The 18,335-nt window shown below is 45.4% G+C and overlaps 1 protein-coding gene across 2 annotated transcripts in view; it reads left to right on the forward strand.

Annotated features, from left to right (window-relative positions):
• TNFRSF11A (TNF receptor superfamily member 11a) overlaps positions 1 to 18,335 on the forward strand; it is a 28,170-nt gene that overhangs the window by 799 nt on the left and 9,036 nt on the right. Inside the window, exons 2-8 of one of the 2 annotated variants that reach the window (XM_039721888.1) lie at positions 11,753 to 11,834; positions 12,262 to 12,387; positions 12,939 to 13,082; positions 14,204 to 14,297; positions 14,730 to 14,824; positions 15,704 to 15,811; positions 17,615 to 17,667. In XM_039721888.1, coding sequence (XP_039577822.1) covers positions 11,753 to 11,834; positions 12,262 to 12,387; positions 12,939 to 13,082; positions 14,204 to 14,297; positions 14,730 to 14,824; positions 15,704 to 15,811; positions 17,615 to 17,667 — 702 coding nt within the window. The remainder of the gene's footprint in view (positions 1 to 11,752; positions 11,835 to 12,261; positions 12,388 to 12,938; positions 13,083 to 14,203; positions 14,298 to 14,729; positions 14,825 to 15,703; positions 15,812 to 17,614; positions 17,668 to 18,335) is intronic. The other variant, XM_039721897.1, reaches the window with a different exon arrangement.

Below are 18,335 nucleotides of genomic sequence, written 5' to 3' on the forward strand. Positions count from 1 at the left end.
GGCCATCCCGCCGTCCCGAATGCTGGCAGCCCCGGGACGGCCTTGTGACCCCAGCTCCGCGAGTGGAGGGGCTGAGGCTCCGAGCGGCCGCGTAACTCGCCCGGAGCTTGATGTGCTTCCATGGCAGAGCCGGGAACCCGAGCCCGGAGCCAGGTCAGCCGCCCCAGAGGGCAGCCCTTTCCTCTGACGGGGGAAGATGTGAGCGAGGTTTGGCTCTGCGGTTGTTTGCAAACACAGCGTGCTCCGGTCGCAGCTCTGTGCGGTGCCAGGTGGCTGCTGGTCAGCGTGGTGCGCTTGGGATCGCGGCCGGTCTTCCCCTGCTGTCGGAAAGACCATTTTCCTACAGCCAGCTCTTGCTCAGCCTTGTCAATGGCGCACATCGCGTTTCCTCCAGCAGTTTACATCGGCAGAAGCTTGTTTTGCTCTTTCTAATTATACAGCTTAAAAATTATCCTTCTCCCTGTGGTTGTTTAGACCCTTCTAGACAGGCAGGATTTACAAAAACCATGCTACCCTTTATTTGCACTTTATTTCCTCCATTAATCAATGTTTGGCAGCCTCGCTACCACTTGTATTTATTTCATCTGAACTTCTGGTATTTTTCTGTGTGTCATTGTTCTTGATAAGTTATGTAACTTAAAGTGCTTCCCTCAACATGGGGATGTAACTGGGCCATGGCTGGGTTCCCTGAAAGCAAGGTGCAACTTCAAGGAAAAAAAAAGATAAAAACCCAAACCAAAACAGAAAGCCCTCTGCAGTCTACAGCTTACAATTTCATGTCTGACCACACAGTCCTGAGAGCCTTTCCTTTGGATCCCTGATCCTAAATATGTTGCCTAAAACCACACAGGCCTTTTTTTCCCCTGTAAAACATACGTTTCGTTTTGTCCACCCTCACTCTCAGGCTTCTCTCAAGTCGCTGCTTTCCAGGTGTCCTCCATATGTATGTGAATGAGCCTGAAAATTTCAAAAGTGACTTGTACATCACAGCTTTCAGAGGGTTTTCCCTGTCCCTCAGTATTCTCCATGTCTCTCTTTTTTCCTGTTCTGGTGCTCAGGACTGATCAATGCAGCAAGAAGAACAGACCTCAGTGCTCTTCGTACCTTTACTTCACATCACATCGCTAACCATTACATGCCTGCTTCCTTCTGGAGCCATTTGGGTTTAGTGCAGTTTTTCCCTTTGGAATATCCTCATTGCCTGGAACTGGCTCAGCTTTTGACCAAACCTTGGAAATTCAGATTTCCATGGTATAGCTTCTGGCATGTTTCAGGTACCGTGATGTGGGAACCAGAGCTCCTCATCATTTCTCACCTCTTGATTCATAGCCTTTCACAGGACACAGAACAAGGAACTTGTATTTATTTTGGGCTGATGTGTAAAGTCTTTCCACTGCCTCCAACACGTGCTTAATTCTGTGTTTGTACAGGGCGCAACTTTGCATCGCCGTTGCTTTGGACAAGTAGCAGCACAAAACTGTAGGAAGCTTCAGGAAAGCTGTAGCGTAAAGATAAGGATAAAACATAATTTGTCAAAGAGCCCATTAATTTAATATTCTGCCTTCAAGAGTGAGCAGAACCTACAAGAATGTGAAAGGCAAGCTTAGAGAGGTGCTGCTTTGTTACAGCCTTTCAGTTTTTCCTTTGTCTGACTGATTTGAGCAGTGGTTTCTTAGAAGAGTGTTGCTTTCTGATGGAACAAATGTGGGAAAACCTGTGGGAGGGTTGAGGTTTTTCTGATACATTTGTGTTAGTTTAGACTGGTTAATAGGGTGGAATAATGCTTGAACGGTGATATTTGCACTGTATTTCCTGCAAAGAGTGAAAAGCATTTGGAAATGTAAGTTATTGCATACTCACTCATAATTCTGCTGAGAATTGACATGATCATTGTCATAATTTTCACCAAAGAGGAAATGGGAACAGAGAATTCGTGACTTGCTCTAGGTCACACACCAGGCATGGAGCAGAACTTCTGGGAACAGAGCTCAGCCCTACTTATCTTCATCCACAAAATGATCTTTCCAAGTGATTTGTTTTGGGCACCTGTCAGAGGTATTTTGCTCTCTGGGCATGATTGCTCAGCTTCTTTGTGCAGAATAGTCACAGTCCTTTGCTTAACACCAGTGTTGCTATTAGATGGGAGTCAAAGTCTCTGAGAATGTGCATTTGCAAACGTGCAATAAATCAGTTGCACCACAGATTCATCTCCCCTTGTGTGGCATGGAATGGGTCCTTCTACTACCCTGTAACATCTACTTCATAGATAAAGTTTGCTCATTGCAAGCATTTGGAATTCTTTACAATATAGAAAAGTTTTGGCCAAAATATAGATTTTTCTCTAGCTTCCTAAAATACACAGTCTGTATGATGAGAGAGGGGAAAAAAGAGCGTAACAGCGACTGTACTGTATTACACCGTGAGCTCTCCTGCTTCATCATTCCCACTCTGATCAGGATCAAAGGAATCATTCAGTAGAGCAAAAGTTCTACAATATCTAATCTTAACTCCTGGGCCTCAGCATGGGCTTCAAAGCTACTGTAATTCAACTTGTTAGTTTGTAAAAATTCCCTTGCAGCAATGGTTCCCGCGAGGAACACTGGCAAGCCTTCCACTGTTTTGCAGTTTCGCCCAGAACATGTGAAAAAATCTCACAGCACCTCATATCAACAAAATATAATGTATGTAAAACTACATCAAACCACAATTTAAGAGATCTGTCCCACTTCTCCTTTCATGTTAAGCATCATCTGCCTGATGTAATTTCTTCTTTCTCACCAACAGGACCAAAACAAACCTTTGCCACATTTCACAAATTGGTAGAATTCAAAGCTTATCAGACATCTCAAGGGTATTGACCAATGTCATCTAGGTCACAGGGCTTTCTTCATACTGTGCCAGAAGGAAAAAAAAAAACCAAAAGAAACAGCTCAAGCAGAGAGATTACTGCATCCCTAAGGATCTTTTTTTGTTTCTGTTGCCCATTACTGTCTATTACCCTCAAGTTCTGAAAAGTGGATGTAACTTGACAGCTGGGCAAGACCCAGTACAGATGGTAAAAGGGATGAATGTGTAACTACACACAGAATCATGAAAACCTCAAAGTGGTGCCCTCCAGTGTCACTTAACACTATTTAATACATCCTTGACACTATTTAGAGGAATCATACTTGAGTCCCTTTGCTAGGCTTATCCATCTGTCCCTAGGAGTTCAAGTGGTGAAAGGCTGTCCTGTACTAGGTACATGTGCAGATGCAGGGAAAAGGCAGTGCTTGCTGCAAGGCTGTCCTCCTGCTTCTCCCTGCCCACTTCCTCTCTGTATGACCAGGTCTCCAGGAAGTCTTTGTGGTGACCAGAGCCAGGAGGGTTCCTGCCACCACATGCTGTTATCACAGAATTCAGATCCCCCTCCGTCCTGTGCCCTGTGCTGCAAGGGGCTGCTCTGCAGCAAAGGCTGCAGGACACTTGGAGGAGATGGTTGCTTTGGGAGCTGGTTGAGCTTACACAAGAGGGAAGAGGGAAACAGAGATAGCTGGTTCATCATGCCATCAGCTGCAGCTCTGCTCCTTGCATAGACTGTCCCCTTGCTTTCCATGGAAACTCAGCTTGCAAGGCAGCACTGGCTTGTGCTGCAGCCAGACACCCCTGTTTTTAAGGATGCCTTGGCTGGCGTTGCTTGCATGGAGAAGCAGCTGGTCTGAGAATGGCTTATTATTGCTGATGGAAAACGCAAAGGCAAATATTTGTGTGTTGTAAATGCAAGATAAAAATTAAGTGATGTTTAACCAGGTTGTACTCTGGACTTGAGTAGGCCTTGGTCTGTGCGACACAATAGCCTGCCTGCAAGAACTTGCCCCTTTTTATGACTTTTCTTTGAAAATGGTCCAAAGTTCATGTAGTAGAAGAAAAACTCCACAAGCAGCAATGGCTGGAAGTCACAAGGTGGGCTGCAGGTGGGAATCTGGCTGCACTGGCACTCAGGGCAGCCTGCTGTTGTGTCTGCCCTGGGAGAGCAGACGTGGTGTGCTTCGGCACTCGGGAAGGCAGGTTTCCTGATTTGTCCCTGTCTGTGTGTCACCGCAGTGTGCCATCATATTTGTGATGGGGTACCTTCTGGAGGGCTCAGCACTGCACAGCAGGAGCAATGCTGACATCACCCTGGCACTCCAGGACATCCTGGTTTGTGTCTCATACCTGTGTAGCCACCTCAGCTGCTTTGTGAAGGGCTGCTGTTGGTTACCTCTTTTGTTTGCCTTCTCAGGGTGTGAGTTCTCTGGGCATGGCTTTCTTTGGTGTTTGTGCAGTGCCCAGGATGTCATGGCTGCAAACGAAGCCAAAGAGTCATTAATCACCTTGGGATAGCGCCCCATCTGTTTCTCACCAAAGTCACAGGGAGGTCTGCCCACGCAGGCCCAGGAAGGGAGTGGATGCATTGCCCTGGCTGGATGCCATGGTGTAGGCTGCAGCATCCAACCCTCACCCTTGTTCTCTGGATCTTCTTCCGGCTCTTCCTGGGTCTTGCCCAAGACCCCAGCAGCATCCCCACGGCAGAGGCACATTCCCCACACCACTTGGCCAGATGTGTTTGTGCTGCCTCCCTGCAGCATTCCCAGAGGAGTGGGTGGAGCAGGGGCTCTGGCAGGGAATGGCAGCATAGTGGGCAGGCAGAGAGAGCTGAGACCCAGGGTTACTTCTCGGCCTCTGCAGAACCCTCTGGCTGCCTCCCCACTTAAAATCTAGATAAAAGAGACCAGAAAAGGCTGTGTTTTGGTAAAAGAGCAAAGCTGGCCGGTTTAATCCACCCTGCAACAGCCAATGAGCCAAGGAGGGGAAAAAAAAATGAGGTCATTCACCCTCACCACTTTGTGGCTACTCCAAAAGAAAAAAAAGTATATAGGGTCTGTTCAAGAATGGCGAAGAACAACATTTGTGACTGCAGATGGACACAGAATATATTTAGTCAGTGGTCAAAGTGGAGGGAAAAGAAAAGAATCTTGTATGGAAATAAAAATACTGTGAAGTTTTGTTAGGCAACCCATTAATCTGGAATGCAGAAATAGAGATAGGGAAAAATGTGCAACTAGGTTCATATGAAATCCTAAAATTGCTTATGTAGCACACAAGAAAATCTATTTTGAGTGTATTATTTTGCCACAGTGAAGAGTTTTGCCTTAGGAGCAACATATGCTCTAGTAACTTTGCATTGTTTGGTAGCAAGGATGAGATGGTTCCTTGAATCTGATCTCACAGGAAGAAAAGCTCTCCCCTGCAACACCACATGTTGTAAAACAGCCTGCTTATGGAAAACAGCCAGGGCCTCTTCCAATCAGGGAAGAATATTTCCATAGACATTACTGGCCGCAGCCACCGGCAGAGCTGGTTCCTCATGACTGACACCTAAAGAGTGAATTAACCAATTCTCAGGCCAGTCCTGAGCTCTTTAATGAAGACAGCAATTCCTTCACAACGGAGAAGGTGCAGATAGAGGCCTCTAACTCACACTGAAGCAGAACGGTCTGTGGGTGTTACACACATCCCCCCCAGACAGCCATCATCCCAAAGCAAGGGCTGCAGCCCCACCTCTGCCCTTCATGTTTCTGCCTGCAGCGTATTCATCAATTGTTCCATGGACAATGCTAAAATCCAGGAGAAGGAAGCCAGAGCAGAGCATCAGGTGGTGAAAGCAAGCTTCCTCTCTTCTAGAAGCTTTTTCATTCTGCCCAGCACCTCAGCTAGGGTTGTGGGATCTCGCCTCACATAATAAGAGATTAACATGTTATGTTCCACTCTGAGGACGTGCTGGAAGGAAATGGTACATAAATATACAGATTTTAAGTATAGAAAGTCCACATTAGACTCCTAATCTGGCACCCAGCCCAAGAGATCTGTCATGGTCATTTTTTCATTAAGACTCAGCTTCAGCTGTTGAAGCATAGAAAAATGATCTGCTGAACTAAAATCAAGAGGAGCGTGCTCCCCCTAAATCATTGTAGCTTTACTGTTTTTTTTTAAATTTTTTTAATTAAGTATGAATGGGTGTAGAGTTACTCATGATGAGTCATTGAGACAGTACCTGGAGTGGTAAGGCTACTAAACTTTCCTTTGGAGCACTGCTCTCACACCTGTTCAATCTAGAAGAGATTTGCCTCTGCAGGCCTTACCACAAGCACATCTAGGTATTAGCTTTGATAATGTCATTATTCTGCAGCCTTTATTTATGCTTGTTATGGACTGTTGGTCTTTCTGTCAAGCCTTTTTGTTAAATATTTTGGTTTGGTTAGCTTTTGGATTCTCAGTCTGTGATTCACCTTCAGAGTATTCTACCTAGTAGCTGTTAGTCTTTGAATTGCTGCAGCTGTGGGTACACGTAGGTTAAAGCATGAGGTTTTGCAGCAATGTGCAGGCAATGTGCAGGCACTACTGACTGCCCAGGCAGTGAAAATGTTAAGTGTGCCCCTCTGGCTGCGGTGTGGAGGTGACTTTGTCTCTGAATGACAAATGTGGCGCACGTGATGGCAAGTCTTCAGGCCGTAGAAGCAGGCTGGCTGATTCACAGCTTCAGTCAGTCTCTGTTTCAGTCCTGCTGTCTCCCACCCCCATGGCCTCCCATCTGATATATCTGATATACCTGAGGTTCCTGTCTGCCTGCCCCCACCCCACCGTGAGAGCCATCAGTGCAGCACTTCTCCTTTGCGTAGCTGCTGGCCAGAAATAGCTCTGGTGGGTTTGAGATTGAGGAATGCTCCTTCCTACCAGTGGAGCAGCACCAGTTGCTCAGGTGTTTGCTTTTGGCTGCACGCTGGAACAGAAGGACAAGGGGAATAGGCAGGACAGAACTTTTGCCACCATTTGCCCAAGTCCTGGCCGCACGTTACAGTTTTCTCTTTACCCCTTCATTATTGATTTTATCCCTTATGCTCTTTCTGGTCTCTTCAGGCATTCAGGCTGTAGCAGGGTTTTAAGGACCTATTTTTAAAAGTGAAATAATATTTAGTTTAAGCTGTTGCCATTTCCCGGCTCTATTTTACCACGTGGTGGTAGTTCTGTGATGTGGTTTACTGGTCACTGGAAAGTTGACATCACCAAAAGCATTTCATTCACAATCTAAGATTTTTGTGATGAATTACAGGCCTGAAAGCAAATAACTGGAATTGCAAAACTGTGACTTGGGTGCTGCTTTGATTTAATTTTTATCAGCAGTGAAGACTGTCCGTGAAGGAACTGTTGCATGCAACGTGATTATGATTAAGTCTTTAACACAGAACTCCTCTTTCCCCTTGTACACCCACAACTGTAAAATTTTCCAGAGTTGTTACTGTTATGTGCCTCAAGAGAATGCCTGGGAGCACCAGCCACAGCAGCACCCATCGAGAACCAGATTCTATTTTTACTCTTAAGTAATTTTTTAGGCAAGCCTCTGAAACTGGCAATGGGCTGAAGAAATCTGGGGTCTGGTTAGCTGTACTGCTGACCCAAAGCATGTAGGGGGCTGAAAAGCTGTGGGCACAGCTGGTACCTGTGAGGTGAGAGGCAGTGGCTCATATTTGAAGAAGCAGCAGCAGATGACTGCAGAAGCCCTCTTAACTGTGCTTGCAGGGGCTACTTCAGTTCAGGAAACATTGCTCAAAGCTCACTCCCGTTGACAAAGACTAATAAAGCCCCAAATCCACAGATTTTTTTTCAGTTTTGTGGTAGGCAAGTCTAAGGACCTCAAAAGCAAGTGGCTCCAAAGTATAAAGAAGCGGTGTGTGTAAGGCAGGACAGACCAAAGTTGTCTTTCCCATAGGTACATTGATGCTGTAATAATAAATGGAGAAAAAAAAATGTGGTTTACTCAGTGAAATGATGACAGACTACTTGAATACTCTCCAGAAACAACTGCACTGATCAAGGTGTTGTCTTAAAAGATAGTTATCCCTTGACGTGTCTCTTTGCATCTCATTTTTTTCAAAACAGATTATCACTAATGAGCAATCCTCATTGAGGCCTCAGGTTCTTGTTCAAAAGTGTCATGGGAAAAAGATTGTGGAAACCCCCGACCTTGTTCTTCCAGATTTTTTTCTTTTAAAGGAAAGAGGCCCATGCAACTCTATCTTTTCTGAAATGTGAAGAGCAAGAAGAGTAATTTTAGCATCCATGACACAGAGCTTCTGCTGCCCTCTGATTGCTCAAGGGCACAAAGAAGAAATATTTCCTTAAGCCTGAGGAGATGAGTCTTAATGCTGCTGGTTCTCCCCTTCAGAAGCACCTGTGTGTGTGTTTTTTTAAGGTGTGAGTAACACAGTGTTGCTTTGTAGTGCTGTCATCGATGTTCTCCAACCCTAAAAGCACAAGCACACTCTTGCTTAGTGTCCTTTTCAACAAATAAGCAAGAAAAAACCCAAAGCTAAAAAGTCTGCCTCTACTCAACACCAAAACAAAATCTTTCTGCAAACCTTGATGTAAGCATGCCTGTTTCTCCAAAGAAGTCCATTGTGGTAATCATGTGCTTAAAGGTAAGCAGGTGTTGGTGTGCTTTACCAAACTGGATCTACCAAGCCTGGAGAAGGTATTTCTTTTTCCCCTGGCATCTTCCCCTGTCAGATATACTTGCTTTGAAGTAACACTGATCAAATGGAAAGCTGCCTGGTTTTTTAGGAACTGGTGCAAATCTGGGTGCTTTGCACACTTTTGAAATGACAAATTAAACTTGCACAGGATACCTAGAGCTCTCTGAAGCACTTATTTGCACATGGTGGTGGGGTTTAATGAGCAGCTTCATCAATAGCGAGACCATTAAAGGAATGACCAGGCTGGGTGTAATCTCATCTAAGCACTTCAGAGGAAGTTGGCACTTTCTCTCTCTAGATAAGAGCTTGGTGGTGTCCAAATCACTCTGACACACAGGCCAGCATCCGAGGAGAGGAAGGATGTTCCAGGGGTAACGGAGCAGACTTGGGCCTTGGGAGACTTGGTTTGGTTTCCTGTCACCTCTGCAAAGCCAGATGGCCTCCTGGTACAAGTTCCTCATCTGCAAATGAATTGCACTTCCCTGTCTCAGAAGGACACATTGGCAGGAATGTGCTGGTGATGGTGAAGCATCAGGTCATCGTGCTGCCAGCGGCACAAGTACTTCCCATCCTCCAAAGGAAGTTAATGTACAGTTTGAGACAGATACATCTGCCTGGCAGAGGGATTAACATGGGATAGCCTGACATCAACAGAGCTGTGTTAGCAAAAAGTCTTGAGTTTGGCTCCCACCATAAGAAAATTCCAGGTTGCTTTGGTTTCCCTTCCTGTCCACTCTTGCCCCAGCTTTCGTGCTTGGCAGGTCCAACCAGTCCATACCAGGCCAGAATCCCTCACCTTCACCTGAGGGTTAGCCCCATGAGTCTTGTCTTTGCACCATTGGGCATAAATCAAAAGAGGGAATATTGCAGCTTTCTGAATGCCTTGGCTTGTGTGAAAAGGGGAAGGACACAGACACAGAAGAGGCTGCTTATTGACACAGAGCACAAGTTAATGCAGCTGTGACCTATTCCATAACAATAGCCCTCATCGTGTCGTAAAGCCTGGTGGTATGAAATGATGTCCAGCAGGTGGCTGAGCAATTAGCCTGCTCCCTTCACCTTGGTTCCAGGGCCCTGCTGCTTCTCCTCAGGCTGAGTTGTAATTCTCAGAAATTACTCCAGACCCTTTAGCTGAATGCTCCTTAGCAGATTTGCATATCCTTCCGCAAAAAGGATGACTTTGCCCTTGTTTGACACTTCAGTAATTTTTTTAGTCGTTTTGTCTAAAGAGGAACTATTAAACAGGGGCAAGGGAGGAAGAAGAGGATATTCTGTAACAAAAAGCGAGTGGCTGAGACTGCTTTTGGTCTCACCACGATTGTTACCTTTGTGGATGGCTGGGTAGAGAATCAATTGCTCAAGACACTCTCTGTGCTTGGTTCCACATCATCACCTCAGCCCTTTGCTGGCCATCTCAGTGTTTTAGCCTGAAGTGTGTTACAGAAAACGAGCTCTTTCAAGTATAGGGGTCACTGAGCTGCGTCACTGTTCACCTGCCAGGCTGGGCCAACTTTCCTTTTCCTAGATTGCCTCTTTCCTCACCAGCGCTGCCTGTTTTCCTGTGCCCCTCCTTGGAGGTGCCATGTAAACAGGGAATGCAGTGTTTGTTCCAAAAAGGCATTATCTAACTGCAGGAAAGGTACTTCTGATGAATGCAAAGCAAGAGACAAGGAAACAATGAGACAGCACAAGACTAGACTCTTAATTTGACCCGGGGTTGTTGTGATGATAAAAAAAAAAGCTTGTAAGTTGTTTATACCCTTGTATGCAAAAATACAAGAACTCAAGACCTCTGACTTGTGCTACTTTTTCTGTTCCAGACACAGCTAGCGTAGTTTTGATAAACACAAGTCATGCACCAATCCAGAGCTCAAACTCCAAGCCAGAAGGTGGTGTTTAAAAAAAAAATCAATCTTTTTTGGTTCTCTTAAATATACAAGACCCTTCCCGGCAATAGAAGAGGGCAAGGTGCTTAGGGAAGGCAAGGTGCTATTTTTTTTAAAGAGGTTGCTATTGCTTAAACTAGAAAAGGAGAGAGAAGAAGATGTAAAGACTTGGAGGAAACAAGGGGAGAATGCTAAATAGAGGAATGGGAACCAGCACCAGCAGGCATAGGGTTGTCATGTGCTCTTAGATGGCAAAAGCTCCCTTTAACCAGAAGAAGAAGCTTTATTGCAGCTTTGTCCGAGTTAATGCAGTTTTCATGGCTTTATCCAAGAGTGAAGAATTCCATGCCATGGACTCGATCTTGAATCACCTTATTTAATTTCAAGATCAACTACTGTGAGGTGTTGAGTTTGCCTTGAGGACTCTGGGCTGCCAAAGCAGGGTCAGTGAAGGGCTGGGCACAATGCTTGGCTGGCCAGCATCCCCAGCACAAGCCATGCCCTCAAGCCTGGGCTCTGCGTGGGACCACTGTGTGCACAGGCAGCTGAGAGCTGGGAGGGAGTGCAAAGGCCCATGAGGGCCAGAGGCAACTCTGCTGCCCACTTTGCAGATGCTCTGTCATGAATCCATTTCAGGTGGGTGGCAGGGAGAGGGGGTGCTTTGTGTAGATTTGTGTTGGTTTTGGTTTGGGTGATTGCATCACCTTTCTGGATGGCTGCCTCAGTTCCATGAGACCACCTTTGCAGGACACAGTGGGAGCCATAAAAAGCTGCAAAATTTAAGCCCAGTATTTTATGGGACTAGCCAGGAGCATTTTGTATCCCAGTGGGAAGCTGGGAACTTCTCTTTCAGGAATATAAATCATTCACTTTGTTTGTTTGCTTAATGCTCTGCATTAAAACTGGCAGTTTCCCAGGTCTTGATCTGAGGTAATTTCTGTGGAAGAGACTACAGAGGTATCTCTATGCCTTTTTTTTGCCTTTACAATTGTTTTGAAGTCATAGATTTTAAATAAAAGAGAATTGTAAGAAAAGGTTGTGTAGCAGGCCAAAACTTCATGACAAATTGCAAGATGGATTATTTATTTGTCACCTGGCTCTATTAAAAGTCCCTATGTGTACATTATCAAGTACATGCTCTCAGCATGTCTACAAAGCACCTCTGAAGTCACAAATGTGGGGTAAGTTTTATTGCTTGGCTATCCACAAGAGACAGAGACAGAACATCTTCCTTCTCTGCCAGCACTGGGACTGGGTAGGTCTGGAGCTCTCCAAGCACATTGGTTCTCATGTCCTCTCTTTCCTTCCCTGCTCCAGCTGTCACTACAAATCACTCCGTCGTGTGAGAGCGAACAACACTATGAGCACTCTGGCCGGTGCTGCAGGAAGTGTGAGCCAGGTATGTGAGCACTGCCTGGGCTGTGAGGCTGAGAGGCTCCTCAGCAGCTGCTCTGGGGTGAGGCAGCCAGCTCTCCTGACTGCTGCTGGACTGGCACGTGCCCTGCAGGTGCCTGATCTCAAGTGCCTTCCTAGGGCAGGAGTGGTCCTGCTGGCCTCAGCAAAGGCCACAGCAGCTGTTTTGTTGGGATAGCACTTAACCAGTGCGGGAGACAGAAAGGAGCTCCATTCTTGTGCTCCCAGGCTGTCCACTTTGCAGATGTTTCAGTGCCACACTAAATGGGGACCAGGATGACAAACTAAAAAGGTGCAGGAAGAAATGATTGTCAACAGCAGTGTTAGCAGCCAATCTCTTATTTTTCTCTAACCTCCTTAGACAGCTGCTTTACAGCTTCCAGACGACCTATTTGTCCTTTTCTCAATCACAGGGAAGTATTTGTCTGCTAGATGCACTGCAACTTCTGATAGTGTGTGTCTGCCATGTGGCCCAAACGAGTATATGGATGTCTGGAACGAAGAAGATAAATGCTTACTACATAAAATATGTGATCAAGGTGAGCTGTTCGTACTGCAAAACCTTTCAATCCAAATTAGTGAGGCATGATGATGGGAGAGTGGATCTAGGGAAGTTGCTGTGTTCAGGTGCCCAACACTGAAGGCTGAGCTTGCAGAAGAGCCTGGCAGAGAGGGAGGTCCCCAGACAGCAGAGATCCTCTCCTGTGCCAAGCAGCATGACTGAAGTCTCAGTGCTGCTGATAGTGATTATCGTCACTGGGGCCATTCACCCCTGTGAGCTGATTGTAGAAGTTGTCCTTTTGCCCAGCACACTCTGCATTCACTTCCCCTGATGTGTTTGTCTCACACTTGCAAATGCTGTGTTTATTTTCTACAAAAGCCATCAGGAAATGTATTGTTTAGAAGTGCAGTGGGTGAGGAGCCCCGTGCTGATCAAGGGTGTCCCGTGCTTCCGGAAAGACACCATTTCCTCTAACATGAATGGTTTTGCATCTGCCATTCAAGCAAAGCAAGTAGATAGAACAGGAGGTTCAGAAACTTGAGGCTTGTTATCAGAGAGATTTTTACTCTCATCTGCTTTCTCTTTCAGGGAAGGCCTTGAGAGAAGTGAACCCAGGGAACAGCACGTTCCAGCGGCAGTGTGCTTGTACGATGGGCTACCACTGGAGCGAGGACTGCGACTGCTGCCAGCGAAATACCATGTGTGCTCCTGGACTCGGAGTCAAGCCTCCCAGTAAGAGACAGACATGGGATGTACAAAGTGAAATGTCCCGCTCAGGCCTACTGGATGAGGCCAGCATTGTGTGGGTTGTGACACTAATGGGTTCTTTAGACTCTCAGAAGTGTCTGTCAAGTGAATGTCAACAGAAGATGCATGTCTGAGTTGTCATTACTGCTGCATATAATCCTCCTGGACTATATGCACATTTTGAAGGCTCCTGCCTCCATAGTTTAAATAGTATCTTGGATCAAGTGACTTCTGCAAGTTGTCACGTGGACGTGGCAGTAATTACAAGGTGTCCAGTACATTTCTAATGTTTGCTGAGGTGTCTGACTGTGAGTCACTAGGTCATGCGTTGCTCCTGTATTCAGAGTAGCACTCTTTTGGGGGTGTTCCTGAGGTCAGATTTGCCATCTGGTTTTGTGCAATGACTTTGCTTTGCCACTTTTCAATGTTACAAACAAGTTAAAACTGATTAGCACTTTTCAGGTAGCTCCTGTATTCTGTTTTGGATGGCTAGTAGTGCAAAGGTTTATGAGAGACGTTTAATTCAAGTCTAATTAAAACCAGATGCAGGTGTTTTGTGGGTGGAAAACAGACAGTTAAGTTCAGAGTGAACACTGGGAACAGCTGCACCAGGCATAAGGAACCCCAAAAAAGCAGCAAATAATAGAGAAATGGAGGAAGAAATGCTTCATTTCATGTGTCTGGAGGGGAGTTGCTGTTTTTTCTCCAGCGTAACAAATCCTGATGCAGCATTTTGTTTACTGTGGCTTCACAGAAGTGACAATACCAGTCAGCGTCACTGTCTGTGGCACAGCATCATCATGAGGGAATAAATAGAAGGGGAAGGATATAACAGCTGTGTGTTATTTTTCAATAAATAACACAAATGGCTCCTGGTCATTTCTCATTTTGATCATGTAGAGGAGTGCTCAGGTGAGACTTTCCAGGGCTTACATGGGACTGTCATTGCTGCCCTAATATAACCTAAGACCCCACCCTTTATGAAAGCTTTTAGAGGGATTGTGGGAGGAGAGTAGAGCAGGAGGATGGGGAGCATAGTCACCTTCCTCTCACTTGGAAGGAGCCCACAGAAACTCATCTATGACATTTTTAATTCCTACACACAGTGCAACAAGACAGGGACACAATGTGCATACCATGTCCCAGAGGCTACTTCTCAGAGGTCTCTTCATCCACTGACGAGTGTAAATCCTGGACCAAGTAAGTACTTGGGTGTTCTAAATGGACCACACCAAGCCAAAAGGCAGGGAGAAAAAAGCTTGGGCAAAAGCGTTTCTCAGTGGGGTGAAGCTTGAATTCTCCTTAGAGGAGAACAAGAGTAAGCCAGAAGGCAGGGAGAAGCTTGGGCAAAAGCATTTCTCAGTGGGGTGTTCCAGACTGCTTGTAGAGCACACAGAGCATCAGCATTGGCTGTGCAGTGATGAAGGCATTGTCAGGCTGAAGCTTGAATTCTCCTTAGAGGAGAACAAGAGAGAGCAGTGACAACAACTGCTGAGCCAAAAATCAAGTATCTGAGGTTCTTAGCTGTGGAGAAATGTCGTGTTTTATAACAGAAAGTACTGCTCTGCATAAGTGTAGGAGGCACAACAAGCTTCCTTGAGAGAACCTAGCTTCTTTGTCTTTCTTTTTTAGCTGTACAGCTCTAGGAATGGAAGAAAGTGTGCCTGGGACTGACAAGTCTGATGCAGTTTGTAAAGAACGGAAGATGCCTGAGCCATCAGAAGATGGTTTGTGTCCTCATAGGGGCTGTCGATTGGAGAGTAGCAGGGAGGAGGAGGGATGTTATTATTAGAGTTTGGGGCTGACTTAAATCCATTCTCATTGTGGGTGACTCTAGGGAGAGCAGCTGTAGACTGAGACATTGCTCTTGGAAAATCCCATCTTTAAAAATTGTTTCAGGCCTGGTGACTCTAAGGCCTGTGTCCACTATTGAGCTGAATTTAACACCTCCCACTAAAACTGCATGGCAACATTGCTGTTTCAGCCATGTTATACCCATGACTCCATCATGTTTATAGCTTGTGCATTTTTCTGTGCTTTCTACACACACATTACATGTATAAAGACTAGCAGCTCCTCTCCTTGCTTATTTTATAGCAATGGGACACAGTCTCAGCCTGATCCTTCTCAGGTATCCCTTCTTGCCCACTGTTCATTTCCTTCGTCAGTTTGGATATGATACCAAGGAGGTTGCTTGCCTGACTTGCAGTGATCCATCAGAACCTGAGATAAAGGACAAATTTCTCCACCTGTATCTACAGTCTCCATGAAATGTGTGTCCTCTGTTCCCTGAGTGAGATCAAGCTCAGCCCAGGGGCCTGCTGGCAGCTTGCAAGGGAGCATTGAGAGAAGCATGACCAGACAACATTGCTCTCTACCAGGATTCTGGTTTTTCTGGAAAAGTCTTGGTACCAGGTACCATCAGTGTGGTTGCTTGTCACAGAACTGCATGAGTGCTAGAGTTACTGTTCTTATTATAGAAACTAAATATCAAATAGGAAGGAAAAACACCCCTCTCCTGTAGAAGAGCAGGTAAAATGAGCAAGGATTGTCTTACTGCTGAGTGCAGACTATGCTGATGGCACTATCTCTTTTACACCCTGCAGGGACAAACAGGATCTTGTACGTGTTGATTGTCATCTTGTTTTTCGTGACACTAATTGGCATTGTCATCTTCATTGTATACTACAAGAAGAAGGGGAAAAAGCTGACAGGTACATCATAGCTAATGGTATTCATGGGTGTGACAACTGTGTGCACTCTGATTTCATGGGTAACCAACAGACCAAGAAGCTCAGGAATTACACTGGACGTTCTATGCCATCCCTCTGTCTGTCCATATGCATATACTTTATCTAGCCAGGCTAAGAATTCCTCTCCTCTAGGCACGCCGTAATTTACAGTGCATTACACTTGACCCTTGGAGTGACCATCCTCAGGGCAGACATGAGTGTGGTTGGAAGGAGGAGGGCTATTCCTGGGGCCTGCACCTGGCACAGCTGGCCCCTTGGCTGAAGGGAAGCAGGGACACATAGAAGTCCTGTCTCCTTCACCTTACTTTCCCTCCCACCTGAAACCTGCATCTGGACAGGTTAAAATACGGATTTTAAAACTGATGTGTATTTGAGAATATGATGGAGATTATGTTTTTAGCTGAAGACTGACGTTCTGATGAGGTATTGAAGAAATACTAGAAGGCAGTAGTATGAATAGTTAAAGTATAAAAATAGAAAAATTCTAGCCAAAGGCATACTGGATAACAGTGGGATACTGAGTTTATTATTAATATAATAGAAATACCTCTGTATTCCTCTACTCTATGTTAAGCCCTGGGTCTCTTAGTGAAGGACATGCAGAGGTATTGTTCTGTTGGTTCTTAATTTTTTTCCCCTAAACATGGAAAGCTTTTTCTATCATTTCCTTTTCCAAGTGCTAGCAATTTATGAAAAGTTTTGGGAGCAGTGGAAAGGAAGACAGAACTCACTTCTTGTAAAGTGTATTTCAGCCCGTGTTTTAGAAATGGGCTGCCTCTGCCACACTAAACATGGGTTTTGCTAAATCTGGAATTTCTGGGATGGGCTGGAGGAAATGGTGACTCTTCTCACAAACCAAATACTTGCGATGCAGAGCAGGTTAGGGAGGGAATGCAATTTCTTTGGCTTTTTTATTGCCCTACTGCTCTGCAGTGACAGAGCAGCATTTGCCCCTCATGGTCTTTGCATGGGGAATCCTGCTCACCTGGCCTGGGAGAATTACAGGCTTAGGAAGAAGCCCTTCCTGCTTGTTGTGGGTACTGGTGGTAAATTAACATCAGAGCAACAGAGTCATTGCTGGGAACTGGCAGTGGCTGCACAGCTCATCTGTCTTCAGCCATGCAAAACCATCGTAAACTTCAAATGTACATGGGACTTGAGCCCTGCAAAGTCTCCTGAATTTTTAAACAGAAACCAAGACTTGCTAATTGCTCATTAAATCCAAGCATGTTGGACTTAAAGCTTTTCCTTGGGAGATACTCCAAAGAAATTGGAATGAATTTCCTCATTAAGCATACCCTGATTAAGTAGAGTATGCTATATTTGAGGCTGCCATCCTGTGGTTTCAGTGGCTTACCCTCTTTTCTCCAGGCTTCTCACTCCTGTCTGGGAAGGGCCTTTGGGCCATCCATGTGACTTCTCTTGAAATAGACCATTTCTGCTGTGAGCAGGTCGTTGTTGGGCCAGTCATAGCTTGGTGTGACATATGACCAGGAAAGAAACCCCATTTGATGTGGAACACAGTTTGTCCGTAGTCTATTTTGGGAGTTTGGAAACATTTGTTCCACAGAAATATATCTCTGTTCCAGTTACAATGAATCCTCAGCTAGACCAATGCTGGGACACTTGAGCAGGCAGTAAAAACAGGCTTGCTGGTTTTAGTTAATATGATATTGCGGGTTGTGAATGACTGTGGGTGTTTAGGTCTGTGGTCAGCTTAAGTGCCTGCTATATGTTACAGCTACTCTTTTGTTTTCCCTACAGCAGATCTACAGAACTGGGCTAATGAAGTGTGCAGCCAAATAAAAGGAACAAAGGTAAAGTCAAAGATGGTAGCATTTTCTCTTTGTTTTGTGTTTTCCTCATGGCATTCCTGACATCCCTTCTGAAGCAGATTCCATGGTAATCTTTGGCTAGAAAACAAATTTCAAGTTCCTCAAAAATTGCTCACAACTTTGGCTTTTTCAGTCTGGTTTTCTGTAAATGTGAGGTGTGTGAAATCACCATTCACAAATAGCTTCTGAACCTGCTCTCAGGTTTCAGCCAGTTTTAACAGAGATGAAGGTCTCGTGATTATTTAATAATTATGATGAGAAAGTTAATCATGAACCCACTGGTTGCTGAGCACCTGAGACTGCCTAGGAGAGAGCCTTTCTAAATCCTAAGTGCAGGAAAATCTTCAGCTGAGTTTGCCCCTTGTTACATACCAGAGTACTCACAGGGAAGAAACTTGGATTTGGGTCATGCCAAAAATGCCAGGCATGCAAGGGATTAAACACAGAGCCATCAGCTAAAGAAACTGTTTGACTCCTTAATTCTAGGGAGGAAGAAATCCTGCTTGCGCATTCCGATACAAAATAAGTAAGAGCTTTTGTTCTGGAAGAACACCAGCTCCACGCTTAAAACAGATGGTAGCACTGCTTCAAGTTCATGTGCACCGCCTGCTTAACACCGTAGATGCGGACTGAGGTGTCCCCAGTGTCCC

This window comes from Passer montanus, unplaced genomic scaffold (assembly GCF_014805655.1).
Source record: "Passer montanus isolate IOZ18808 unplaced genomic scaffold, ASM1480565v1 scaffold107, whole genome shotgun sequence".
NCBI classification, from domain to species: Eukaryota; Metazoa; Chordata; class Aves; order Passeriformes; family Passeridae; genus Passer; species Passer montanus.